The sequence below is a fragment of the Anopheles arabiensis genome, chromosome 2, assembly GCF_016920715.1.
Source record: "Anopheles arabiensis isolate DONGOLA chromosome 2, AaraD3, whole genome shotgun sequence".
Classification (NCBI taxonomy): Eukaryota; Metazoa; Arthropoda; class Insecta; order Diptera; family Culicidae; genus Anopheles; species Anopheles arabiensis.
In genome coordinates this window covers 3724163-3751881 of record NC_053517.1, presented here as the reverse complement: position 1 = coordinate 3751881, position 27719 = coordinate 3724163, and the positions used below count along the sequence as shown (strand labels likewise).

Below are 27719 nucleotides of genomic sequence, written 5' to 3'. Positions count from 1 at the left end.
CAGATTATTTCATAAAAATGCCTTCCTTTAGAATAACATGGATCCACGTCTCAATAATCCTAGTTTAATTAAAGTTAGCCACCCATACACCTTCTACTTTTGCTTTATCTCATGTTTATTGGCGATCATACAAGAGAGATACAGTTTCCAACAACTATATAATGCGTGACAATGCGTATTTATCGGTACATATTGTTCTAATCGAAGTTCCCGTCGCGTTTGCTCGGGGTTTTACTACACCGCCATCAGCCAACAACAGATGCCTCGATCCAGATAACTGACCGACGCACGAAAAAGCACTTTATCTATACTACTAAAAATGCACAAATCGGCATGTTCGATATGTTCTGAAAAGGTTCTATCATGTAATGTCTTAAAAATGAAACAAATAAAACAAAAAAAATACATATATACGTAAGAAATGTAAAATGCCTAGCAGCGTTGCGCATCTGAGCTCCGTTTGACGTTCCTTCTCTGTCGCAGGTGGTTTCTGAACCGGCCCCTCTAGATCTCCCACGATCATTTTTGGCAACATTTTTGCAGCAAAAAAATGTCATAAGGTCTCAGTTTTAGAACCAAAAGAATTGCTAAATAGAAGAAAAATATCGTCAAAAATCATCGTGGCTATCTTTTGAGTCATCTCTAGTAGCATCGCTAGAATGATCGTGGTGAGGTGCGGTAGTGTCTTTCACAAAGTTTCCTCTTCAGTACAACGTTCGCTGGAGCTTGAAACGCCTGATTCATATATGCTTTTTTACTTCCCTAGAAACCTTATTCGATGAAATTTTACTCGTTCCTTCTTTTATAAATCCTCTTCCGATAAGCTCTTCCCTTCTTCTGCAAACAAAAATAATAAAATGAGATCAAACATCTACATCACAGCCCCTTCCGTACGCCAAAAGCACAACATCAAAAAGAATTAAACACTCCAATCAACGACAGATCCCCGGTTTTGGGGTGGCCGTATCAGTACCGCCGATGCTACTACTGCACGTGTTTCCAGAATGCACTCTATCTGCAAACCTGTTCAACACACATGTATGTTCCGATCGTCGAAAGCTAAGCTAACCTTAGCTAAAAACACAAATTACCTACTTCTCACCTCGAAGTAGTTCAAGCGGGGCGGGTTTTTTTAAGGCCTGCGTATCTATCGCTTCAAAATGTTGCGTTCTTCCTGGGAGAAGCCAAATGCGTTCGGAAAAGCGTTCCCCAGAGGTAAATTATTTAATAATCACCGACAACGGTTCCGTTTCGAACGAACCCGTCTACCTCTAGTATTCGTTTGCCGTATGCTTTGCTTACTAATTTAAATTTTCTTCTCATTGCCACATGCTGTGCGTTGCGTGTTTTGGATGATGGATTCGGTATCCTCGCGTAAACAAAATGCATTGCGCCAAATTATTCTTACTCAAACGAGCTCGGTAAACCGATATACAAACAAACTGATTCGAGTGCCGATACTGAGATCAATCCTGTCTTTGTTTTCCGCCCATGTAACAACATCATCATCTTTAGTTTGCTAGTTTTGTCTCCCCATCTATTGCATACGGTAGTAGCGGAATACAAACAGAATGAAAAGGTGCATTGAACATAAGAATTGAAGGCACGTTAAGGCGCTTGTTGTACAGACAAGATGGAAGGAAAGGAGAAACACTTTAGCAATTATCGGCGAAACAAAAGTAAAAATCTTTGGGCACCTAACACAGTGACAATTTCTTTTTTTGCAAATATTTGGAATAAAGGATTGGTTTCCTCTTCGTTCTCATAAGCAGCCCAGATAAGCTCACACTGTGAGCTGCAGCTTTCTTCTCTCTCTCTCTCTTCACATTTTGCGCTACGGGCTTTTTGATTTGATTGCTGTGTCTGATAACGAATTACAACAGTAACATTCCTCCTTGTAACGAATTTAACTATACTTCGAGCGCTTCATATCTTGTAGCTATTCACCCTCTCACTGTCTTTCGAATCACACTTAGCTTATAGAATGCCTTAAATGTAAGATATAAAAAAAGAACAGAGACATCAACATTCCTGAAGGCACATGGAGTTGTGGCCATGCATCGGGCGAATTGATCCAAAAGCACTTAATTGTACCAAATTATGCTAAATTTCTATCGACAGCAGCTGAATGCTGCTGCATGCTTTTCTCTCACGTCCTCACGCGTTGGCACTGTTGCTTCACGATTTATCGCCTTCCGGTGGGCGATGTCTTCATGTACAAGATGGTTTGAGGAAGATATATTCTTCAGTGCGTTTTTACCTTTCCTCATTAAACGCACAGTAATCATCCTCTCCTTTGCTAAATACACTGAAAAATGCTGCTGCCTATTCAATGGATACCTGGTAAACCATTATTGCTTCTGCTACCTTGTTTCATTTCGATTCAACTCTCCCAATGGCAAATGCTGTCTTACATGGTTTTCCGATTTATCTCAAGTCCGCAGGACACTTCTACAATTTCTTGTGAGTCATTCCGATGACTGCAACACGATGCCCTGGACTATGGAGCCTAAATTGTATGGCTTTCGATTTGATAAACCGTTGTGGTGTGTTTTACAGCTCAGTTGAATCAGACGAAATCCCATGTAAGGGTGGAAATAAACGTTAAAATAACTTTAGCTAGATCGTTGTAAAAACGCCGGTAAAATCATTCTATATTCTACGTGAAGATCATCATTTGAATCAAGCTAAAAAATTGATACTGGATACAAGTATATACTCCCCGGCTGAGATACAACACAAGCATTTCCTACTTCTAAACCTAACCCACACTCGCTTTTCGGGTGGTTGCAAAATGGCAGAAATGGAAAGAGAGAAACAGATTTGATTAACTTTGAGGAAAAGCTTTCGTTCCGAGGGAGGTATAAACATGTACAACAAAGAGATCGAACGTAATGTTAATGGGTTAAAAGGAAAGTGTTAAAACGAAACTCGATGGCTGCGCACCACGTTCCTTAAGCGCTACCGAAACGCGCGTAGTTTGAAATGCATCGTTGCACGAAATCTGGGATAAAACATCATTTTTTTAAAAAGCTCAACGGCCCTGGGGCGCGTCCTTCGTCTGTCTGTAATACTGCTACTAAGCTTACACGCAACACGGTCTTAACTTTAATATTACACACTACACATCGTCGGTTTGCCGCCACCTTACTTATGGTTCGCTATGCACTAGTTCCCGAAAATAGAAATTGCCTAACGCTATCCTGGTAAGCTGTAAATCAGCTGGTAAGTGTTTCTGCTCCTTCGTAAGATCCCTTATGCGGGGTAGAAAAGTTGAGTGTCCTGTCCTATCGCACGGTGCTTGTAAACAAAAAAAGGCAAACAGCTTTAAAATGCAACAATGAACGCGTAAAGGATCGTCTTCGATCGATCGACTGCACTCGAGGCTCGAGATCGGGATGTACAGAGAATGTCAAACATATAGTCCGGGTTGGGTCTTTTCAAGCTTCGCTTTCCTCTTACTTTGCCGAGTTCTTCGGATCTTGCGTGTGAAACAGACACATTTGGAAAAGTGTGGCACTTATCGCACAGGAGAGAAACTGTTCCCTAACGCTATTTGGTGAAATTACTCGCACGTTTGCAAGTTGAGACCAATATGAGTTTTTTTCCGTTTTCCTTTCGCTTCCTCCACACACTGATTCTTCGATTTGCGCTTCGTTATTCTTATATCTTTTTTTGTATCACGGTGTAAGTTCTAAACCAACGAGTTTTTGCTTTTCTCTTTCTTCGCTCAGCCTGGGACACATCTTTCGGCACACAGAAATGACACTTTTGCTTCCAGAAATTCCAGAAATCCAGCGCTCCAGTCGGGGATGGGATGGGGATATGGTGTGGTGTTAAGGGTCCTGGTTCGTCCCTTGCTGGTTTGTCTTGTCCAACGGCTCTGTGAGCTAACTTGGGACAAGCGTTTGCTGCCGTCGGTTCACCTTGCCGCCAGATATCCACAGCCGAGCACAATGAGCGCCGCGGTAACCGCCATCTGCCACATTAATGGTTGCTCCAGAAACTGAAAAGGGTAGCAAAAACGAGAGTTAGACGTGAGTATTGTAATGAGATTTACCCTAAAGGTAAGCATTTTTTGCGCAGCGAGACAAAAACATCAATTAATGCTTCTAATCACACCACATCAATGATCCCAATCCCAACACCTCTCCACGTGCCATGTTCTCCGTGCAACGCAAACGATCAATCACACCACGAACGAGGTCATCTACATTTCCCTTGCCCGTGTTCTGGCTGCATCGAGCACACTCATTTTAATTACAACCTACCATCCCTCTTCATATGCATTCTGATGGCACGAAGCTTTCGATGGGAAAACTTTCTTAGAAACGATCGTCACACCAGTTACGTGGACCTTCGGGGCTTTTCGCTGACCACGACGTTTGTGGTTGATGTTGTATGCAGCACAAACAGACGCACAAACAACAACACACCCGAGAAGTGGGTCACACGACACTGTGCATCGCCGTCCGCGTCCAAGGGTCGAGAAAGGATTCGCTCGCCACTCTGGTGCACCACCAGCGCCGTTGGATGACTCTAGCAAGCCGAGTATTATCAGTAATTTAACCCTCGTTAATAGGTCTCGCCGCAATGGGGAGAATCAAGGGGGGAGGGGGAGTACACTGCACCGCTGCACCAATGCAGAACGTGATATCGACACCACGTAACCTATATCCAGCACCGCTAACCGCACACAGCACAGCAGCAAGCGAACGCCGATTTGTAGGCAATTATTTAGCCGTTCTTATCGGGCGCGCGCGAGCTGTCCCGCTTCCGATTTGCTTCTGAAGCTTTTCCCCTCCGCCCATCGGGAGGCGGCAGTGATCTATTTTGCTCACGCACAGAACGGTTGCGCTCACTAATGCACTCACGGCACGACACGTGCCCGATTGAGGACGTGATTTGATTGCGTGCGATTGCAGTACAAGCTGATCATTTCTCTATGATGCATCCGCTCGTAATCGACACGAGGGATGCAATGCTGTGCTGCGTTAACTGCGTTATTATTTACCATTCTTTTTTCGATGGGGTAACGTGGCGAGCTTTTGAATAGAGAGAAAAGTGGATCACACCGAGGGGAAGTCATAACGGTTGAGCTCCCTCATAGCAACTTTCTTGCTCGATATGTGTACGTGTACGCGATTTTATTAGATTTTGAAATGTAATGGAGACATTTCCATCCTAATCGTGGTAAAGAACTCCGTTTACGCCCTTTCAATTGAATTTGAAGTCCTAGCTACAAAACTAATATCACATGTCCATCACATCACTTAAACAACCTAAAAATCTGTAAGGAATTATTCTCCAACTAAATATAAATAAATAAACACAAAATTTCCCTTTTAAACCCCTTCATTGCTGCCATCGTCTAGGACTATCAGACCTTTTGTTTGTGCTGCGTGGCCAAGCGTTACGATCACTTATGATCATCTGGAAGCAGTTTTCCTAAACAGTCCCATCCACAAACAACCATCCACAGCCCACTGGGCAGGGCACGACTGTGGGCAGCAGTAACACACACAAACAATAGATGGAGGCGCATGGTCTCCGCCTTCAAAGTCGAATGGGTCAACGAACGCGACCTCCCGGCCCGTACCCGGCACAATTTTCACCGATCAAACTGCATCCATTTCAATGCCATCGTTTTGTTCCCTCCGTTTGTTTGTAGTGCGCGATTAAGAAGCGCATCCCTAACAAATCGTTCAATTTCCCACAGTATATCGCTCATCGCGCGAGGGTAATCAGTAGCCGGCCTGCTGCGCGCTCGTGTGAGTGTGTGCGGCGATGGAAAATCATAACACCCCACACCCCGGGTCGCACACCGAGTTGCTTACACGTGTCGCCCGGCGAAAGTGAACCGGACCCGAATTACCCGAGCAGCGAGCACTGCACAACGCACACGTGCGGTCTTGTTCCGGGCGGGTGCGCGAGCGGCAACAGCCCGCAGAACAATAAACACACGCGCACACGCCCCTTCGCGTTCGATCAAATAAACAACACACACACAGATTTTCGCTCCCCTGCTGTGAAGCTGGGTCAGCGCGGTAATGTTTGCTCGCCCTCCGCCCTCGGTGGTTATGATCGCACCCCGCGCCATGATCATTCGGTTGAGTCGTGATCGTTTTCCCGTTTTGTGATGGAACCCCGCCAAATGGAAGCAAATCCCGGACAAAAAAAACAAGTCGCTTTATTTGGTTGCCTTCGGCTGATTTGCGTGATCACTTGCAGTGAAAGATGCGTTTGAGAATGAACAGTGCAGCACAAAAACAGCCCACTGCCACCGCAATTGAAAGAATGTCATTATGAGATTGGCTTCATCCATCAATCCAAGCATAATCCTCAGCCGAGAGATGCCACGTTAAAAATGGTGTAAGGCAGCAGACACTCGTAGGCACAGTTTTCACCAGCCCGGTACGACGATTCACGGGATGGGGACGGGGCGACGGACAATTGTTTATTTACGAAAATAAAGCATTCCGCATGGCGTGAGAGATGGGCATGAAAAATAAGGCAGCGCACAAAACACAAAAGGCTATGTACACACGTACACATCAATGGGGCAGCATCGATCATAACGCAGCAGGACGCTTGGCCCATCACTCTGGCCCTCTGCAGAAGCTGTAAACGTAAACACAAAGTGCATCTTCTTGTCCCGGGTGCGCTTGTTTACGCGTAGCCGGGATATCAAGACGACGCGATGATGGTGTACGGTGCAGACGGGGCGGGTGGTAGTGGCGGTGGTTGCTACTGGACAGCTAATTATAAACGAAACCATCATCGACGCCCAGGTTCGAAGGGACATGTTAAGTAATTGCTCGAGAGAGAGCAAGCGGATGGAAAGAACGGGGGGAGAAAAACAACTGGAGCACAACGCCGCTGATGAAGGCTGCTGCTCTGTCCGTGGGGTAGCGCACATAATAGCATAATGATGGGTGGTAGCACTGGGGAGCAGTGTTTGCCGCTGGCTGTGGAGAAGCAAAAACGGGTGCAGAGTTTCTTGCTCTTCTCACCCGCTTAAACAGTGTACGAACGACCCATTGGGATGTTGGAATTAACGTTTGTTATGATCGCTCGATTGTCCAGCATTACTTGATGAAAGATTTTCTTCATGCAAATGTGACTTATGGCATATTTTGAAATTCTGAATCTCCACAGAACACACAAAAAGTTCCAACACTACAACTAATCAATGAATTCGTTTACTTACTCCCGGTTTCTTCGGCTTTGGTGTGCGCGATTTGCGTTTACGCTGCGGGATCTTGCCCGGGAACTCCTGCAGCTGCTCCCGGCCGGCCATGTAGTCGAGATGGGGCGGCACGGCAGCATAGAGCGTACCACCGGACGAGGACGGACTCATGACGGTGGACGAAGATGGCGTACTGAACGAGCTGCTCGGTCCACTGCCATCCATCCCGAGACAGTGCGGACTGCAGCCGGACGAGGAAGTGGCCTGCGATGTGGACGCTTCGGACTCGCTCGAATCTCCGTCGTCGTGCCAGTTGAACTGGATCGGCTGAAGCTGCCCTTGATGACTGTGAATTGTAGAAGTTGTACATTAACGACTGATCTTCGGATATTGGAACCAACACACTTACTAGTGGGGCGTGCCGGACGAGCACGATGGCGTATCGACGGAGCTGCTTACTCCACTGCTGCTGGAATGACTGTTGGCGGACCCGGGCGGTGGCTGTTGCTGCGACTGGGAGTTGCCCACCGGAGTGTACTGCGGGCCCGGGTTCGGTGTCTGCTGGAAGAACACTCGCGCACCATTACGCCCGTTGGCGGTATTGGCCGGAGTGCGGGGGAAGAACACCTGTCCCGAGCCGAAGAAGTTACCGTTCGCAAACGGACTGCAGGAAGCGCTCGGCGGTGACTGGGACAGCGGCGTTGTTGGGACATCTGTGAACGAAAGGTACAAAACGTGGAATTGGATAAGTCTTTATTCTAAAATTTATTGATAAGAGTTATGCACTTGAAATTATTATTGGAATTTCCATACCCGTAAGACCCTTTGCTAAGCTTGACTCATTCTTGCACGGCACTGTTCCCAATAAAGAACCCAATTCCACGCACCCGGAAGCACTTTCGGTCCAAGTGCCCTAGTAACAAAAGGCTTTGTTGCGTACCTTCTAACCCCTCGTCAGATAACACTTCAACCGGCCTAGCTACTGTGGGACTTGCCGAGGACTGTATGTAGAGCGCACCGTCTCCGTATCTCCGTATCGGAACCTTTTTCCTGGGTTCAATTAAAATTCTCACCCAGTGACTCAGGCGTCCACTGTTGGATGGTGGAGCTAGCGGATATGGAGGAACTGATCCGAGCGGCAAGCAAAACACCCGTTAGCAGCTAAGCCTCAGGAAGCATTGATAAAGGCACACGTTTTGCTTGGTCATGCTAAGGGGTGTGTGAGTGTGTGCTATGGAACGGTACTGCATCCTGCGAGTAAGTGTTGAGTTAGTACAGTCCGTTAAAGTGAATCATTTTTATGTTTTTGTTTTGTTCAAAAGATCCCTAACTTCACTACTGCATGTCATGACGAGCGTACTTTAGCTGCAGTTACCGACAACAACGACAAAAAATGAAAGTCTCCCCATCAAAGCCTCAAGGATGTTGAGAGGTAATTATAAAGTTCAGCAAGAATTGAATTTCCACAACGACCACAAGGATCGATAAAGTGACCCGCATTCAAAGCTCGTCAATTATCGATGCCCCTTTCTCACGATAAACCCCTTATGCCCCGCTGCCTACCCGATTCGCCCGACTGAGTCAGAAATGAGTTGAATGAAATCAGCAAAAAATAAACGAACCTCTTCCCCAAGACGAGCGGATAAATGCAATAAAGCAAGCAAGCAGGAACAGGATATCCAATCGAACAAGGAACATTCCACCGTGGCGCAGCCCATTTAAGGCACCAGCTCACACACACGCAACGAGGCGCTCCAAGCAAGACGAGCAAAGGAATAATTAAAATTCTCACGTGTCCGACGATCGGTGCGCAAACGATCGATGGAAGATCGGGCTAGAAGAGGTGCAGCAATAATCATAATGATGTTTGGTATGACGCTGGCACCGCAACCGGACCCGTTGTGCCGCCCTCGGAAGAAAGAGCCCACGCGGGTATGCCTTGATTGCGCCTGCCTGAGTTAAACGATGCACCAGAGCGGAACGCAAAAAAGGGCAAAACATCTTGCCACCGGGCATGATGCCGCTGCCTCACAGGCACATACCACCCAACTGCTATGGTGTGTGACATCATGATTGACCGCTGATTGACTAATCGGGGTTTTTTTGTTCGTTTGTTTGTGCTGTTGTTGGCGAAGCATATGTGACTTTACGGTGCAAACACTTCTCCACACTGCAGGGGTTTTCCTCACCAGTCGATCTCACGCAGCCATCTAATGGGAGTATTGTTTTGCCGTCGCGGTTAGCGCGACGCGGTGCCATACTGTCTGGCGCGAGTTCTCGACACGCTTCCGCCGCGAGAGTAGTGCACCCTTTTGCGCGTGGTGTTTCATTACGTCGGGCCGTCGGGTTCCGGTGGCTTTCGGTTGGTTCGGTCGGTTCTGGTGTGTTATTTGAAACTTTTCCGCTCGCGTGTCTCAATTTACCACAAAACGGGAATCTCCGAGCGCTTCTCAGCCAGTCGGTGGTTTTTGTTTACGTATCAGTTTTAGCATCAGCTATTAAGTCGTGAAAAAAATGAGTGGGAACATTCAGACGACAAAAAAAAACACGACACACCACGGGAAGCTACTTTGTTACACTTTGCTTATCTGATTGAGATCATTCCGATGAACCCTCCGGTGTTTTTTTTTTTTACTTTCGAACGACTACAAGTCTCGTTTGTATTATCGCCGCAGCAAGATAGTGATCGCGATGCTGAATAGGTGCAACAGAACGCGTGCCACCGGTTTGGTACCCACTCGTTAACCTTCCGGTGTGTGATTTGTGTAAGCTTTTGCCGGGTGAGTGCTGGGCCGGAACGGAATGGGGCGGACAGTGGAGTTCGTTTCAAGTTGCGTTTAACATTTCGCACGGTTGAGAACACAGCGAGCAAAGAAGGGGCTCCTTCACACACCGGGCACTTGTGGTCAGCACCAACAGTGGAAAAACTTAATGCCTTCCACTCTGTTCGCCGATTGGAAATAAATTATTCAAATTGAGTTGTGATAAATGTCCCACCAAAAAGGAATAAAATAGATTTAAAATATTGACTCACACCCATTGGGACACTCATTCTTTTGCTAGTGCTATTGGAATCATGCTTCCCTTTCATTGCACATCCAACCATCCAACTCGCCGCGGTACAGGTTCATTCTCCAGCCGCGACAACAGCGAGTGATTTATCGCAACGGTTAACCAAATCCGGCCAGCAATCGAATCAAAGCATAATGGATCAAACCACCATTGGGTAGACGGGAATGAAAATAAAACATTTATTATACACAAGCCACTCGCGCTACTGGTCCCGACGGTCCCCGCTGGATGCATGGATTATGCTCCGCTTTTTGTTGGTGCTGTTGTTGTTGTTGTTGTCCTCCTTCTTTCACAACGGCTCGCTTGCGCGTTGCATTTGACACCAGCGTCTTCCACGGTCAAGGATTGAATGTCTGCGTGTTCATATCGTAACGGAAGCACCATCGCCGGTTTCCTTTCTCCAAAGGCGAGAGAAAACGGCGAAAAGGTAGAGGAAAACGTGAAGCAACAAAAATCAGTTATGGAAATAAAATAGGGCCACGGGCCAGGTCACCGCAGCGGGCACCGGTAAACCGAAACTCCGAGCTGCTGCCGCCCGGGGGGCTCTGCGCTATGCTTCACCCTCATTTGAATATGAAAAAACGGCTGCCCGATAACCCGTGATTCACGGACACCCGAGAGACGCAGCGTCCTGCACGTCCTGCATACACACACACACACCCTGAAGCACGGTGCATACGGTAGCTGCATTCGGGAACCCGTTCTCACCCGTGTCAATGCACTCCGTGTGTCCCGCGGGCCGCTTGGAGCCAGCTAATGGGGAAGAACAAGAACATGGCGCGACGGAAAATTGGCCCCGCCGGGTTCTAGCGGCTCGGAGAGCTGGTGGAAAGGGAATCCGTGAGGCAGGGCGAAAGGCCAGGAAAGAAAAACCAGTTCCGTAGCGTGGCCTACTTATCTCGGGTGACGCCTTCGCACCGCGTCTTACCGAGCGGGGCTTTTCGGTGCCCCGACGATACACGAGCAGGACAATTTCGATGATACAGCCGGACGAAGGGATTCGGGGCGACTGGATATCAACCAATGAGGGGAGGAACAAAAACCGGGTAGGTTAAACCCGTTTCGATAACGCGCGCACTGTACGAACATTGTAGAACGGCGGTACGTGCATCTCGTGTGAGAGGGGTTTGGATTGGTTCTTACCACAGGCAAGGTGTTGTAGGACGGAACGGGTTCGAGATAGCGTAATGTGTTGTGTGTGTTTTTGTGGATTAAAAAAAAGAAGAAAACAAGGCCACAGTTTGATCCTTTAAAGCTGAATTAAAAATAGAATTATAATATTGCGATAAAGAGAGGAGAAAACAGCAAGACAAAACACGTACAAAGCAGGACCATTATCCATGGGCGTGATGCTTCGTATCTTTCTCTCAGAATAAAAAGCGCGCCAAAACTTCCAAACTTCTTCCAAACGGACCGAAAAACGAAAATAACAAAACAAATCACCAAACACAACGCGCTACCGAAGCGGACACGGACCGGGCAACGAAAGATGAAGAAAAGTCGTTGTACCCTGGCTTCTTGATGATGCTGCTGCTGCTGCTGTTGGATGGATGGCTGGAGGGCTTGATTGCATTAAGTGCACGTGGAGAAACGCAGGACAAGACGCGTCCAAGACGCGGCGGCTACCCACACCAACACACTGCGCGTGGCCACATTAGAACAACACTTTCAAGTGGAAGGCATAAAAAAGCAACAACCCCCCAAACAAACGCTCCGAACAGATGGAACGATCGAGCAGTAAATCTGGTTTGGGACGCAACGATCGTAAAATGATTCACGAAAAAAGGAAAAACTCGAGCAAAATTAATCGCCTACAGCAATAATGATGCGTTTTGAGCCTAATTATGGCTTAGTTATTAGGTATGTTTAAATTAACTTTAAAAAACATTTAAAGAAAACGAAAGACTGTGATAAAAATGAGTCGATTTGCTTTACTTATTTCTACCATGTGCAATTGTGCATCTTACGCAATAAAACTTAATTGTATTTGTGTCGATTTGCACACCACCCATTATCGATCCCGTTTCGTTTGATTATTTTCCATCTACTAAGTATTGTAACGAGCTATAGATCTGCCATGCACAAAAGGGTGTCGCTCGAAACAGTCGAAAAGCGTTGGAAATGGGGTAAAACAGAGGTTAGCTTCACCAATGAAGAGTAGATGCTAGCACCCCCAAAAACACACCCCCTTCCTTCGGGGCGCAATTCGCTGGAGGAACAAAAGCAGTCGAGAAACGCGACAAGAAGGGCTTCAGAATGGATGCTCGGCGCGTCGTAGCAAACGAGTCCGGAAAAGGGAGCGAAAGAGAGAGAGAGAAAGCCATCGCGAGTGATCGTGGCTTTGGTGCGATCGAATGACAGAGGGAAAGAGCTTCCCATGGCGGACACTCGCCGCGACCAGTGCAGCCCAGGAGAGGTACAGTGCCGTAAAAACGTAAAGTGAACGCAGACACAAGAAGCAACAACAAGCAGCGTAAACGAGGACGAAGAAGAAGAAGAAGAAGAGGGACAGATTAAAGCTAAAAAGCATCGGGGAAAAATCGTAACCGATGAAGCGTACAGGAAGGTCCGGGCGCGCGCGCACACAAGCAGAGAAGCATAGAACGAGAACGAAATGGTAGAAAATCGAGCAAAAGCTACGGAGCGGATTGTAAACAAAAACAGAAATCCGTTCACTTGCCCCCGTTCTCCCCGTTCGGCCCGTGGTTGCATCCAGCGGAGTGCATCCCGGCCCAGTTGCAGTTGTTGTACACTTTTCACCCCGATCTGACCACAGCACACACACACACGCACACAGATGATCCTGAAATTGTGCCCCCAACGCACACAACCGCATACGCATCCGCACACGCCGAGAGCGTCCAGAACGAAGAAAAGCGTGAATATTAAATAAATAAAAGCGATAAATAAATAAAAAAAAGCACGGGAAAGGGAACTAAAAGGGGTGGCGGATGATCACCCGGGGGAAGCGAAGGGAAGATGCAAAAGAGAGAACCTGATTCATCGTATTTGTGTGTGTGTGTGTGTGTGTCTGTTGACCTGTGCGTTTGTGGTGTAGTAAAAGACCAAGAGAAAAAGATCGATTGTTGAGTGAAGAAGTGGAAGGCAAAAAACTCAAAAAAAGATAAAGGCGCGTTGTATGCTGCACTTGCGTGTGCGCTGTCGTACGATGTGCACGGGAGAGCAGCATAAAGAAAAGGCAGCAACGCCAAGCGAAGAAAAGGAAGAAGAAGAGGAAATGAGGATAAAAGGCAACAGCAATAAGAGGACACACCGGGGCCGGAGCGAAACTGGCGAACAAAACAAAAACGTAAAAACGTTAACGTAAAACGAGCTCGAGCTGGCACGAAAGACGGCTCTGGGTGCGGGACGAAAACGGGCAGGGGGAGTGTGTAGAAGATGGTGAGAGGAAAGGATAGAAAAGAAAGTACGATCGTAATTATGGATCATGTGGTGGACGATGGAGAACGGAGAACGGGTGCAGGATACGGCGGCGAACGATCCGTGTATGTGTACACGTTCTGTAACGCGGGCAGAATAATTCTCGGGCCCTGATTTTCAGACAATCGTCCGTTCCCTTCCTCGTCTGTGTGTATGTATGTGCGTTCGGGGTGAATATTGCAGAGGGCTGAGGGTGCAGAAGGGGATGGAGCGAAGCTGTATGAAAGCAAAACGAGAACCAAAACAACACCGTACATTTTAAAGCTTGTGTGTGGAGAGAGAACGAGGCTGAGGCTGAAGTTGTATCCAAAAGAAAAGAAAAACCTTATAAATGATCAAGCCACGATCAAGACGGTGCTGCCTTCTCGCGATCGCGCCAAAAGCGACGCACCTCGAAGATGCATCCGTTTATACCGCAGCGTTCAGGGCGCTCGGGAGAACGATTCTCTCGGCCCGACCCGATCGTTTGTTTTTGTTTACCTTCCCGATGTAACACGCCCATGCATGCGCCCCGTGGGCATGTAACGGCAAAACCTGTTCTGGCTTCACCCACAGGACGATCGAAAGTTCCCGCTCAAAAATCAGCCGTACGCTCGCTGTGCCACCTCCAGGCAAAATAAAGAAAACAACAAACAACAGAGCCTTCCGTTTGACAAGGAACGAACGGCTTGCGCAGGTGAGATGAGAAGGCACGGCCGCGCTGAGGGGTCTGGAGCTGCAGTTTGCACCCCCTCAGTATGGGGAAACGGAGACGGATAAACGACGCCCAACCCCACGGGGTGTGGAAAGACCCCCACCCTTCCGTTCGATCCACCTTCCATCGTTCTCGGCGTGTTCCAGCTACATCTTTGCTCTTCTTTGTTTGTCCACCCGTTTTGGGGTCGTTGAAACCGAGCGTTTACCGGGCAGCCCAGGTGTTCTGTCCGGGTGCCCGGCTCGGTTCTGCGAGCGATCATTTGTTTTGCCACGCAACCATTCCCGCGCCTTCCACCCGAGCGACTCTCATGCTTTTCAGCGCGCGCGCGCGGATTTCAACGATCGAACAAGCAACGAACCTCCGAACGGCAAACCTTCGTGTGCTGTTGTGTACGATTCTACCCTCTGGACGGTGGTTCGTCCCTGAAGCGGACGATTTAAGACAAGAGGCGAGAGTGCGCGAGGCACGTCACGTCAATCTGAAATCGTCTTGCGATGGACTTTCTTTCCCGATCGCAGCCAACCAGCCACCATTCGAAAGGGTTTATTGCAGCTTCCAAAATGGATTTATTGTTCTTGGCCCGTTTCGTCCTGCCCGTCTTCGCGCGGCCTACCACAAACTGACGAGAGTCACGCAGATCAGCAGCAACGTCTTAACTCACGCGCTTTGGAGCATATGGAGATGGGCATGAGTCTGTTTGTGTGTGTGTTTGTGGTTTGGCTACCGAAGCGTAATCGGTTGCTCAATTCTTATTCCTCCAATTTACGTCTCAACCATATTGGGGGCTACACCAAACGTGGCAGGCACACACGGGGAAGGGTTGAGCCAGAAGATTTAAATCCCATTTAAAGGAGAGAAAACGCTCAAGCTACAGAATTGAACTACCGTTCAACTGGCAAAGTCATCGACCCGGGGGGCGATGTTTTGGGGAACAGGGTTGTGGTCTGAGGCCCCGGCAAGAAGCAAAAGAGAACGGGCTACTGCAGCGCGATCTTCGTGCAGTACACCCGCTGACCGGAACGATCGGAGTGGCTTCTGGTTGCTGCGATCTGGTTGCAGGCGTCACTTGCACAGCACGCGGGCTAATATTAAATCCTGCTGCTGGATGCACCGTCACGTTTCCTGCACGACTGCGAGCGTTTCGGGAGCGATGAGTTGTTGTTGGCCCATCTGTCAGGCCAGACACGTTTTCGGGATCGTTACGCAGTTTTTACGAAGCTACCGAATTGCTGCTGGACGAAGATAATTGTGTGATGCATAGTGCTTGCTATGTTCTTCCTGTCCATGGATGTTCATTGTCATTGCTGCAACATTGTTTGGCACACAGCACACAACAAATCCAAAAGAAGATAAGCGCTCTTTTGTGTGAGATTGATGCATCTCTGGGTGTGTAATTATCGACACGATGATATCGAAATTATCGAGCTGAAATGCATGGAGGACGTTTAACGGAGGGTGGTATTCGTTTTCTTTAGCTTCAGCAAAACCGAGGTGGATTGACATTAAAGACATTAAAGAGTAGGCTTTATACAGATCGAGCCCTTGATGATCATTAACACATCATACGACTCTTGGAGTGATACGGATTCATTCTCTGCAAATGTTTCTTAACAAAGCTCCACTTCAAAAGAATAGTGTTGTACCGAAAGTATAATGCGTTCGCGTTTAACAGCAAAAAGAGCTGTAGAATTAACAATTTCACGAGCATTCAACAGGAACCAAAATAAGGCTCCCCTCCCGAAAAATGAAGCATATCAAATCCACACCCAACATGCTTCTGGGCGCACCGAACAAGGGCCACTGTTTGAGAAAAGCAGAAATAAAAACCGCAAGCACAAACCGCAACCAATCTCGGGTAGCCTGCAAGCGTCCCACCCATCTCCCAAGGCAAAAACCACACCAAATCCTTTTGGTTAGCTCTTGAGGAAAAGATTTATTTGGCACCTTATCCACCAGTGGCCCGGTTTCTGTTCTGATGCGCATCGAAATCGTTCGTCGTTAATGTGCTGTCTTACCCCGCTTCGCGAGAGTGCAGCGACGGTATCCCGTACCGGTAGCTGAAATGAGGCTTTTCAGCTTTGTTTCGTGCGACTGATCCACAGTCTCGGCTGTCGTTCGCAAATGATGCTCCTCTGCTCCTTTTTGCGGTTACGGCCATGCGTGTGTACATGTGAATGTTCTCTTTCTTTGCCTTTTTGTTTGAGCTGTGTTCAGTCCTGCTTATTTATTGTTATTAATCCACGATCGTAAACATACGCAAGGGTGTAGGCAATAAAACTGAGCTTCGGTCAGTGTAAGATGCAACCTTCGTTGATGTATACACACCAGAGCACACACGCACACAACAGAAGAGCACGAACGAGCGACAACCTGCAAGAACATATCACTGCTGGAACGGCTTTGGAGATTCATCACGAATCGCCAGGCACAACAGCACCGAAATGGTAATGACCGGTGCAATAATCTTTGTTATTACTGGCCATCAAAATCATTCGTGTCTTCTCGTGATTTTTTGTCTTGCGTATCTTACTGGTCAAACGCGTATGTTGTTTTGCAGGAGAAAATTATAATAATAATCGGGAAAGCGCACATCGCCTCGCAGTCGTACGGTGGGGCGTCGTTTCTTAATGAGCCAACAGTTCCCAAACTACTTTGCATGGTGCAATTCAGTGTTTATTTTATTTTTTTGCAATTTGGCAGACATGATCAGTGCAAGATCATGCTGTGGGTCAAACAGGATGGATTCTGCAGAACCTATGCTGAGAACAAACCTTCCCTTAAATAATTGGGAGAATACGCTAAACACGTTTTATGGCTTTACTGCGTTTCCCCACAGCTTCGGTAATCGACATTGACTTCATGTTTTCGCCCTTCACATCCATTGAAAATTATAATACAGAATCAATAAATCAATCCATGTGCTCAGACCTCAGTTTAGAAACAAGTCTTTGTTCTTCAATGTTCAGCATCGAACCAGAACAACTTCCAGGAAGGTCTTCGTTCGCGATTTTCGGTAACTAACGCACCAGGTTTTACGATTCCAGACGCGCTATTATCTGGTTGCCCATCGTCCAGGAAGGGACTGGTCGCGAGCGATTAAGAAAAGTATTTTGGAGGCGTATCACACCGTGAACCAGATTTTGTGTTGGAAAAACGATCTCGTATTGCATCATCTTCGCTTGACGGAGGCCGGTTTCGGCAATCTTCATGCCCTTTTTATTGCTAACCTGTCTTGGCATGTCTTTAAATTTTAAACGGAAATCCTTTCCGTGCCAACTCAAAACATTCCCCAAGGGTATGGTTTGCTAAAAATTGGACTTTGTTTTATGTTTCCTTTGTAATGGGAGGATAGGGATGTAAAAAAAATTAACCACCTGCATTAGAAAAAGGGTTAAAAGGGACAGGGATAATAATTTGCCAAGGAATCCAACAGCGAAACCGCCCTTAAACCGCCGAGTTGATTCCGCGAACATAATAGTTAAAATATTTAATGGTGACTAATCTTTTGACCGTCAACGGTTGGTGGTGGAATGCTTTGTGTTTTGTGTTTTGTGTCGAGCTTTCGCTGTCTGGCTGTGAGTCATCTAACGCGCGAGAGATGCTGAACCGTTTCGAATAAAGCAAATACTTTAATATTACCGTTCAAGTTGCATCATGTTTCATAATTTAATTTTCACGCAAACTGAGGGGAATAATAGGTAAGAAAAAACAGCACACATTCACACAACTGTACTGTTGATCGATTACTGTACTGTGGTTAAAATCTCCAGCACGATCAATCACACCATTCTAGCACGCCTTGTCACTCATCCTGCTGCCACGGTACATCAAACAGAGCGAACGACTACTTCATTTGCGCACCAATCGTTAGTAATCACGTTAGAGGACGTCATTAGGAAATGTACACACACACACAAACACTGCTGGACAGTAGTCTATCGATGTCCTTGGTGGAAGACACTAATTGACGCAGGACGCCTTCTTTGCAGCGGATCGCAACAACTGCCCCTACAACCGATACGATGACGTCGTACATGATGTGCCTGCTACTCCCAATGACCGTAATGCCGTACAATTGCATGCGCACTCATTCATTAAACAGTCAACTCCCGCGCCTCCAGCACCCTCGGGAAGCCTCGGGATGTCCAACCCTCCTGATCAAATGTTGTGAACTTCAGCACTTGCACTTGATGCGTTTGCTACGTTTGGTTGATTCTACGCCTGGCTACGGCTGGCGCGCAGAGGGTTCACGCGCACTTAATTGACTAATTGCCAACGTTCCTTCCCTTCGTACAAACACAAACAGGGAGCCAATTTTTCCATCCCCCGTACGCAAGCTGGAGCTCAGGCGGGAAAGGAAAAATAGGCCACGTTTCCCGAAAGCAAAACCGTCACTGCATCAGCGATCGGCTAAATGAACGTTGATTGGATTAACTTTTGCAAACGATTTACAATCGTTTGCCATGGGGGGGATATGACGAGTGTTGTACTGTTGCCATTCGAAGGGGAGGACACAAACATCCTTTTGCATCGAGCGTGGAACGTTTTTTTTTTCGCTAGCGAGGCGTCCATTGCTACACACTGGTGGACAAATTAGGGCCAATTACGACCCCGTGTGGCTGGTGCACTGTGGCCAGCTGTACCACGACCTATGGCGATTAAATCATGATCTAGCCCGGAGAAGCCTTGGCAAAGTGCAACAAAACCTACCCCACGGGAAAGAACAGAGTCACTTTGTACAGATGCCCTTTTTTGCAGTGAATGCAAATTCTACAACCCGTTCAAAATAAGCAAATCGTCGGAAGAATAAATTTGAAAACAATCACCGTATGCGGGGAGGATTTCCTGCATTTAATTGCTGCTTCGATTATCACACCGGAGGTTCTATTTGCGTTTCCGGGATGGTAAAATCTTCGTTTTTGCATTGTGTGTCATTGATTTTCGCGATGAGTATCTACCTCTATTCCGTTTCAAGGTGGCCACAGTTCCAAACTGTATGTACTTTAACTTAAGTTTGCGACTTTCATGTACTTTAATAACATGTTATATTTACTTTCGATTGAATTTCCATTTTCTAACTCTATTCTACATGCTCAAATCATCGCTGCATATCATCAGTAATCACCCTCGCACCTCGATTATCTGCCCGCATCGACAGAAGGTGCATACGAAATTGCAATCAAAACATTTGCATCACCTCCCTCTCCCTCTAACAAGATGCAGCAGCCGCGACAAAGTGCATCCCGCAGCGGCAGCGCAATTTGCATATTAGTTCGCTTTTATGTCTTGGCTTTTGACGCCATTGTTGTCGTTATTATTAGCTTCGACCGAGTCGTTGCATCAGGCGCCCATGGCTTCGGTAGAAGCGGGTGCCAAAGCCTTCCTTTCCCGCCTCGGAGAAAAAAAAACAGTTGGGCAGGGCAAGCATGGCCCCCAGCGGACGAAGGTGGGAGGGGAGATGTGTGAGGTTGAACTGAAGACAACTGTGATGGGCAACAATTGATCGGTGAATAGAACGTCGAGCAGTGAATAATTGCACATGTGCACTTAGAATAATTCATTTACTGCAAATCTCCCCTCCTAGGGAGGGGGGGGAGAGCACTCGCAAACAGGCCTCCATCGGAGGGAGGATGGCTCGGTGGGGTGGGGAGAGCGGGAGAGACAGAGCAAAGGTTAGCGTGGACGGCGTAAGGATGCCGCGAGACTGTCGATCGTCGGCGAGTGTTTGGAGCGGGGCAAATAAAGTTGCATTCGACGGGACGACGGGGACACGGGGCGGGCGCGCGCGTTAGCAGAGCCTGCGCGTCTAATGAATCCGACTGCACCCGATGCACCACGAGCGCGGTGGCATACGGAACACGCCGTCGGCTTGTCTTGTCGCTTGATCGGGCCCCGCTGTACGATCGGAGGGAGGCTTATGCAATCAGGCAAGCGCTCAAGGTTAGCAGCGTACGCCGGTACCACGCGATACTGCTGGCGAAGCTGGGCTATTTCCTGGGCTACTCTTTTTTCGCGCGCGCTCTCGTACGTGTTGCTCGCTCGCTGTGGTGTGCGCTTTGTGCCAAAGCTGGGCATCGAGCGGCAGAGGGACCACAAATAGTGCACGTATTTGTCGGTAATTTGTGATCGGTTAGTAATGTGCGTTTGAAGTTTTTTCTTCTTCTTCGTCTTCTTTATGATGCCTGCATGTATCACCCTTCACCATACCGTCCAATGCAACCACATCATGTATCGTACTTGTTTCTAGCTTCTTCTGTTGCAGTCTGCTGCATTAAATGCATCAAATCTTAACCGCGAAGGTTGACGTTTAGGAGTCTATGGGCCTATGCTGCTGCGCTGCGTTTATGTTGCGTTTAGCGCGGTGCCACGGTCGAACACTGGGTGCATCGCTTCATCATTTGTGATTACAATCGCCAACCGTCGTCGGGGTTGTTTGTGGTGGTATTCTTTTTTTTATTCCTATTTCATCGCATGTTTTAGCTGCACACGATTGCTGATGTCTGATTGTCTAGTTGCTGTCTACATTTGAAGGATGCAACTCTAATACAAAAACGACTGTTACATATTATTTATTTCAAATAGATATATCGTTTTGAAAAGTTTATTTTTTCAACAAAAAATTTCTTCTGAAGTTTACTAGGCATTTCTTCTTGGAAGGAACCACAGGAGCTGGCACAGTTTATAAATTGATTAATTGCATTTTAATGCATAATAAATAGTTAGCTCTGGGTTGTTTTTGGGACTATGCTTCATTTCCAAATTGAACTCAACACGCACATTTTGTTAATCTCCTAAGCCCTGAGGTATAATGTTAACAAGTGGTTGAAAATTGACCCGTTTAAACCATTTACCTTGTAATGTAGAACAATTGTCGCGAAGCATCGCACATCGGATGGATCCGGTCGGTGTGAAACACAATTGAAGCCACAACATAAAAAGCTCTCGAAATAAGAGCGTTAAATCCATTCTTAATGTTGCTGCTGATGCTACACTCCACACTGGCACCAATGTCACCCGAGCAGCGAGCCTTCCTGACGGTCACAGATGCATTTAATTGTTCCACTGCACGTGAACGCGTCTTGTTCCGTATGCTGTTGACACATTATCATTAAAGCTCGCGAGCGCCGTTGCACCTCAAACGAGCTTGTGGTCGAGTATGCGCGGGCTCCCCCCAACATGTCAACCCCATTTTAGTTGGCTCTAGGTGAAGCATTTTTTTTTATTATTCTGGTCATTGCAATCCATTTGCCATTAGTTTCTCGCTGCTTAAGATGCTTCACCGTTCTGCCAGCGACAAACGCTACCATTAAAACCGGTCGTCGGTGAAGTTGGGGGGATATTTTTTTAATTCATCAAAGTGTCAAAAGCGTGGACTCGATTCTGAAGCGGGGTACCTTTGCTTAAGAGCTACTTTGCCACCACCACCGATCGTAGACGATCGCATGCTTTGACGTGGAGCGAAAAAAAACGGTCTCATATTAAACCAAACCATCTACACGTGGTCTGGTCTTGTAGTTATTTTCATGCTTCTCTACAGAACGCAAACATGTGTGGTCATGGGCCCATGTTGTGTGTGTGTGTTTTTTTTCTTCTATACCCGACAATACAGCACACCACTTCCCATCCCGTGCAGCTTTTCTTGCTGCACTTAGGCGCGAGGGTTGCTCCTCGCATTAATCTGCAACTCATCGCTCGGCATCAAACGGCATCCTTCGGGCTGTTCGCCGATCGGACGGGGCAATTTGAACGATCATTAAATGATATGTGCATTCATTGTTATTTATCTAGTGTCATTTTTCGTCTTCTTCCCTGCTTCACCCCATCCATGCAATCGATAATCATCTTTGCCTCGGCAGACCGGTAGCTCGCGAAGTGGTTCGCAATATCATGTTTATTTAAAGCCATTTGGTTCGCGCGCGCTCCCTACTGCCGCCGTTCGCACCGATCCTGCCCTGATCCCTTGCGATCGTTTGGCGATGCGCAGCCACCGTCGGCCATCGCTCGGCCCCGCAGGATCCATGTGCAGATGTCGTGCTTTTTTGCACGTTCCTCCTCGAATCAAGCCCACCGATCAGTGGCGGTGCGCGTCCACTCGGCGCGAACCAATGAGCATAAGCTTCGAAGCTCACGCCTCGTACGCGAGTCGCGAAATTACTCCACTCCCAGCCGACCGTGACATGTGGCATGTGGGGGCAGCATTATTGCAGCATAAAATTTTTATTAATATGTGCACGTCGTCGCCATGAGCTCAGAGAGGCAAGCACACGGCAAACATACTGCGCAAGGGGACGAATCGATCGATACGTGAGTGATCTGGGAGAGACCGGAATGATTACACTACGGCCACGGGTACATTATCGGAGCACCGCCAAAGCTCTATAAAAAAAACATAGGAAAATTGAACGACGAAGGAGAAGGACAAAAACCTTCGTGCAGTACGTGCAGTATGAGAGAATTGTGTGCTATTGTCAAGGTTGGCCTAATGATCGGAAAAATTACAGTGCCCCGGTTAGTGTTTGTGGAGTAGCCGCAGTGTGGGTCACGGGATGGAAAGGAAAAACATACAGTACGCAGGCGCAAAGTGGATCATGATGAGTGTGGAATAATCAGTCATAAATAAAAGGTCAAAGTTTGTCTCGAAGTAGCTACAGCATACATGTGTAAATCATTCTTGTAACAAGCGATAAATATGAGTCTGTATGTATTATTTTACATTTTATACTGCATCTAATTGCTTACAACTTGCTGTTGCTTTTTATTAGAATATGTAACAAGCTATTTTCATCACAACCGTTAATTAAAAACATAAATCAATTACCAATTGAGAATAAATTAAGCTTTTTGCTTTTGCTAACTCAACTCGGAACATCAATCAGAGCACCAAGTCCCCAACAATCATAAAGATATCGCTGTAAACTATAAATGATACGTTATTCAGAGTGATCACAAACGTTAAAGTTCGTGAACCGCCGTTAACCCTTTTATTGCGTCGGGCCTAAGAATAAAAGCGGCCGCCCTTAGGTGTGGTCCTAAACCGATAAGCGGCACAAGCAAAGCGCACTGGCGGGCAAGATCGAAAAGAGAGAAGGAAAAAACCTATCATGAAACATGATAAGCGCCATCGTCGGCGTTATTCCTTCGCGGAACTCGTCAACGCGCGCTTGGTTTGAAGTTCAAGCGCGCTCTGAAAATAGCTTCAAACTCCGCTCCGGCTACCAAGATATGATGGATCCAAGTCGTTGCGTATGCAAGCCGGCGGGGTCAGTACGCATCGTACGATCGCGTATCGCATGCCGCCCGCCTATCGGTGTATGCATGCGCGCTGCCAGAGGCGGAGTGGGAGAAACGGGTGCGATTTGTTTACGGAAACCAACGCCGATGCACTCGCGATCGCTACGCGCGCGTGGTTCGAAACTTCAGAGAGATTTGGAGAGCAAACAGTTACAGTAAAAGGAGGGGGCAGAAGGGTAGAAAGGGAAGGCAAGGAGGGGTTTCTTTAGTTGAAGCCGTACAAAAACAAGAAACGAATCACAAGTGCACCACGAGAACAGAGTGGAGGAAAGCCTGCGGCTGACCGAGGAGGAGTCGATGCTTGCAGACTGTGTACGTGCATGTGCATGTGCATTAGCATGTGGGGAACCGCAACTAGCGACACCTCCTCGTCCAACTCGTTCTAATGTGCAGTCGCTTTGCCTCCATGCTCCGGCTGCTGCTTCCTTTCGCCCCTTCGCTAACCCAGGAGGTCCCAATTGAAATGGATGGTTAATTTATGGTTCGCGCTCAAGCCATCGTTGCAGTCTCTCCATTATCGTTCGGCCGGCTACGATGTGTGCGCGGCTTGTGCAAGTGCTGATGTTATGCAATCGGTCGCGCAAAGCGTGGAAGGGCGGCAGCAATAGGAGGAGCAAGTGTAAATATTTTATTATTATAATCACAAACACTTGCCCCCGGGCACGATTCTCACTGGAGGAGAGAGGCAGCAACGCTAGACGAAGAACAACTGAAGATGGGGAGAATGGTAGCCACAACTATCGCAAGGGGGGATGTTTTTATTGTGGGAGAGAACGTGCGAGAAAGAACCGAACATCTGGATGTGTGTGACCGATATGTGAAATGGACGAACATTTGTTTGGACGCGTTGGATTCAATCCGTCTTGCTTCACGGAATAAGCCCAATGCTTCTCAAAAATGGTATCTTAATATAAGATAAGCATACATTTACGTACCATTGCGCTGATTTATCATAAAACATCCCTTTTATATCTCGCTATAAACACGCTAACTAAGAACCTAGCTCCTGTCGCTCAATACGACGCCATTTTTCAGTCATTTTATGGACTCTGGTACTTTAATGCACGCATCACATCACATTACCCTCAAGGGTCTGGGCAATAATTATGCAAACATCGTAACTGACGGATGAGTTTATTGCAACGTTACGGAGAGTAACGATGCCCTGTCCGTAGTGGCAACTCATCGGACGATATTAACTCACCGAGTGGCTGATAATTTGCTAGCCAATCAATCCAATGCATCTGCAGAGCCTGTGCTGTGAGTTTAACCATTAATCCCGATAGCACCTGCTGCGCCATGGCGTGGATGAGGTTCCCTAGACAGTCGACACGCGATGCGATGTGTGTCGTTGCGGATAAAGGGATGCTCATGATAAAGCGTAATTACATCCCTATTGATGAGACCTCCGCTGGCCTACATCGACACGGTCCAGGTCGTGTGCTATTTTGCAGCGAACCCCTCCGTTTGACATCGATTTCGTAGGTCTCTTGGATCTTCAACAGGCATAGTCTCCCCAATCTCACCGTGCATGTGCATTCAACAACTTCCAGCAACTGAACCATCGATCGTTACAATGTTTGTGATCGGTGTGCATCACAACAAGGGATTTTGTTTTGTAAACAGCACGATCGCGCCCTAAGCCTTACTATTTCCCGGAGGCGACATTCGCATTCTGAGCTTCCTCTCGCAACGGGATCCCGAGCGTTTACAGGCGAATGTAATCCCCGCCGGTCTTCCCTCAACGTCCACCAGCAGCTGCAGCCAGTGGTGATCCTTGAAGATGGCGCAACGGGAAGCTGTAATATCCGATTCTTCTTGCTCCAATCGGCGAGGTGTGTTGCGCTGGGTGAAACAGGGTAGCAGAAGTCGTGATATTCTATGAACGCGCGCACTCTCGCGCGATATTCTAACGATCGCGGTGACGATCGGAAACTGGTTTTAGCAAAAAGCGCATACAATCCAAGCACAAGCAGCTCCTTACATCAACAGCAGCATGGAGGTAGTTGAAAAGCAACAACAAACAAGAGGAAGGAAAAAACCGGCTCCTTTACAGCCGTTCCGAAAGGCGTCCCTCCTGCATCCAGGCAGGGACGGTAGGCAAGGCTCGGGTAGCTGGTCGGTACCTTGCGTAGTAGCATCTCAAGCAGCGATTACTCGCGTGTAGCGTGTGACGTGTGGCGTGGGTCTTTAAGCCTTCCATCGGAGGCGTTAGAGGGCATCGTACATTTGGCGCGCAAAAGCACCACCTCCACCGGTTTCGAGTGTTCGTGACCAGTGTCCGCGGTGCCAGCTGTTTGGTGCGGTAAGGTTCTTGTTTACGATGCTAGTGCGACTCGGCGAGGCGGGCACCGCTCTGCTCCAGCTCGCTTGCACCGTAATCGTAGCCCAGCGCGGCATGGGCTCGGGTCGATGCTGCGGTTTTGGGGGAAGCCGGTTTGCATAAAGTTGCACAAAGAAATAATCAATGCTGGTCCGTGCACGCAGATGGGAGGGGGCACGCTAGAGCCCTTCGGCAATGTGTTGCAACCCCGTACGGTCAGCAACCGACAGCAAACGGTGGCTTCCGTCAACAAAGCGGCGCATGGCGCGTACGATAAAACCCGACGCATCGGAATCGCGTCGAGAGAGTGTTTCAAGGTTTTGTTTTTCTTCTTCGAGATGTGTACCATGACCTAATAGACATTTTGTCGTGGTAATGGATTACGCCTACTTTAAGTAATAACTGCAAACTTTCAACAATGCTAGACACCGAACGGCAAACACCTTACCCATACATCATTTCATGTCCTCTTAGTACAACGACAATAGAAACTTTACCAACATCCTGCTACCTAAGGTCACCGTCGAAACGAGCCCTTTAAATCACGCAAGATATCGTTAGAATCGCGTGGACGAAAAGACATAATCGATATTGACCAATTCCCTAAAGTGCCCGTAACCACAGCAACCACGGTCTCTTATCCACAGCCACTGTCTGGGCGGCCACTTTTCGCAACCAGCACCCGAGCTCAGTTTCGTTCTGATCGTTCGCATCGTGCGCATTCAAAATCGTTATGACCCGTGCGCGGACCCGTGCTGCCGTGACGCCGCTGGGTGTGTCCCAATCTGCACAATTTGGCTTCAAGGTGAGGGTTTTTGTGCGCCATTTTGAGCTTCGTGTAGGCACTCGATCAGAGGGGATTTTCACTCTATGCCAACTCTTGGGGTGGGGCAATAAGTTTGATCTAATTGAATATCTGACCGCCTCCAATAGATCCTAGCTGGTAGTCTACGATCTAACGGAGGGCGTATGGAAAACAAATGCAATTGACCCAACAAGGGTGTACTTTAGCTAAATGGCCTACGGAAGTACGGTAGCGTGGAGCATGTTCGTGGCACGAGCCCTATCGGGCGTGATGGTTGAAGTACGGCGGGATTAATTTATTGCCGACTGACTCAAAATTGCAACTTAGAAGCAGTTTGTTATTAAATCACTATTATTCACACCGCTTTCCATACGATATGGATGGGCTGTAATGAGTTTGTTGTTTGTGTTTTCTAGATTATGGATTTGAACAGACGCTCAATGAGCCATGAGCATGTACGCAGAGCCAAATTAAATACAGAATCATAGAAAAAGAGCTACTTAATCCTTTTTCCCCCGAAGATAGCAGCTCGCTATTGCTTCATCCAAGGAATTGTGAAAAGGTACGTACCTGTAACGAAAGGGAGACGAAACAAAAATTGATTAGCATCAACACTATGGATATACCTTTTACATCAACCTCTCTGATAGATCCCTCCAGGCAAAGAATATCGATAAAACCCCAATAGCACCCTCGCATACACAAAAGGGACTCGAAAATCATCAGGTGCATACAGCAGGCTTCAGTTTTGTTATTTTCTTTATCGAAGCGTAAGCAAAGGAAGCACACAGTGCACCCATATGTGAACCACGACCCAGAAGTATCCTTTCCAAACCCGTAGCCAAAGGGAAGCGAAGTAACACCAAACAACCAGCGATAAACGCGTTAAAGGAAACACCAG

The 27719-nt window shown here is 47.6% G+C and overlaps 1 protein-coding gene across 1 annotated transcript in view; it reads right to left on the bottom strand.

Moving 5' to 3' along the window:
- Window positions 1–94: 94 nt before the first annotated feature.
- Window positions 95–27719, bottom strand: part of LOC120894645 (cell death protein hid) — a 56114-nt gene continuing 28489 nt past the window's right edge. Inside the window, exons 2-4 of the mRNA XM_040297358.1 lie at window positions 7599–7902; window positions 7211–7535; window positions 95–4006 (exon numbers count right to left, since the gene is read on the bottom strand). Of these exons, the coding sequence (XP_040153292.1) occupies window positions 3923–4006; window positions 7211–7535; window positions 7599–7902 (713 nt within the window). The 3' untranslated portion in view covers window positions 95–3922. The remainder of the gene's footprint in view (window positions 4007–7210; window positions 7536–7598; window positions 7903–27719) is intronic.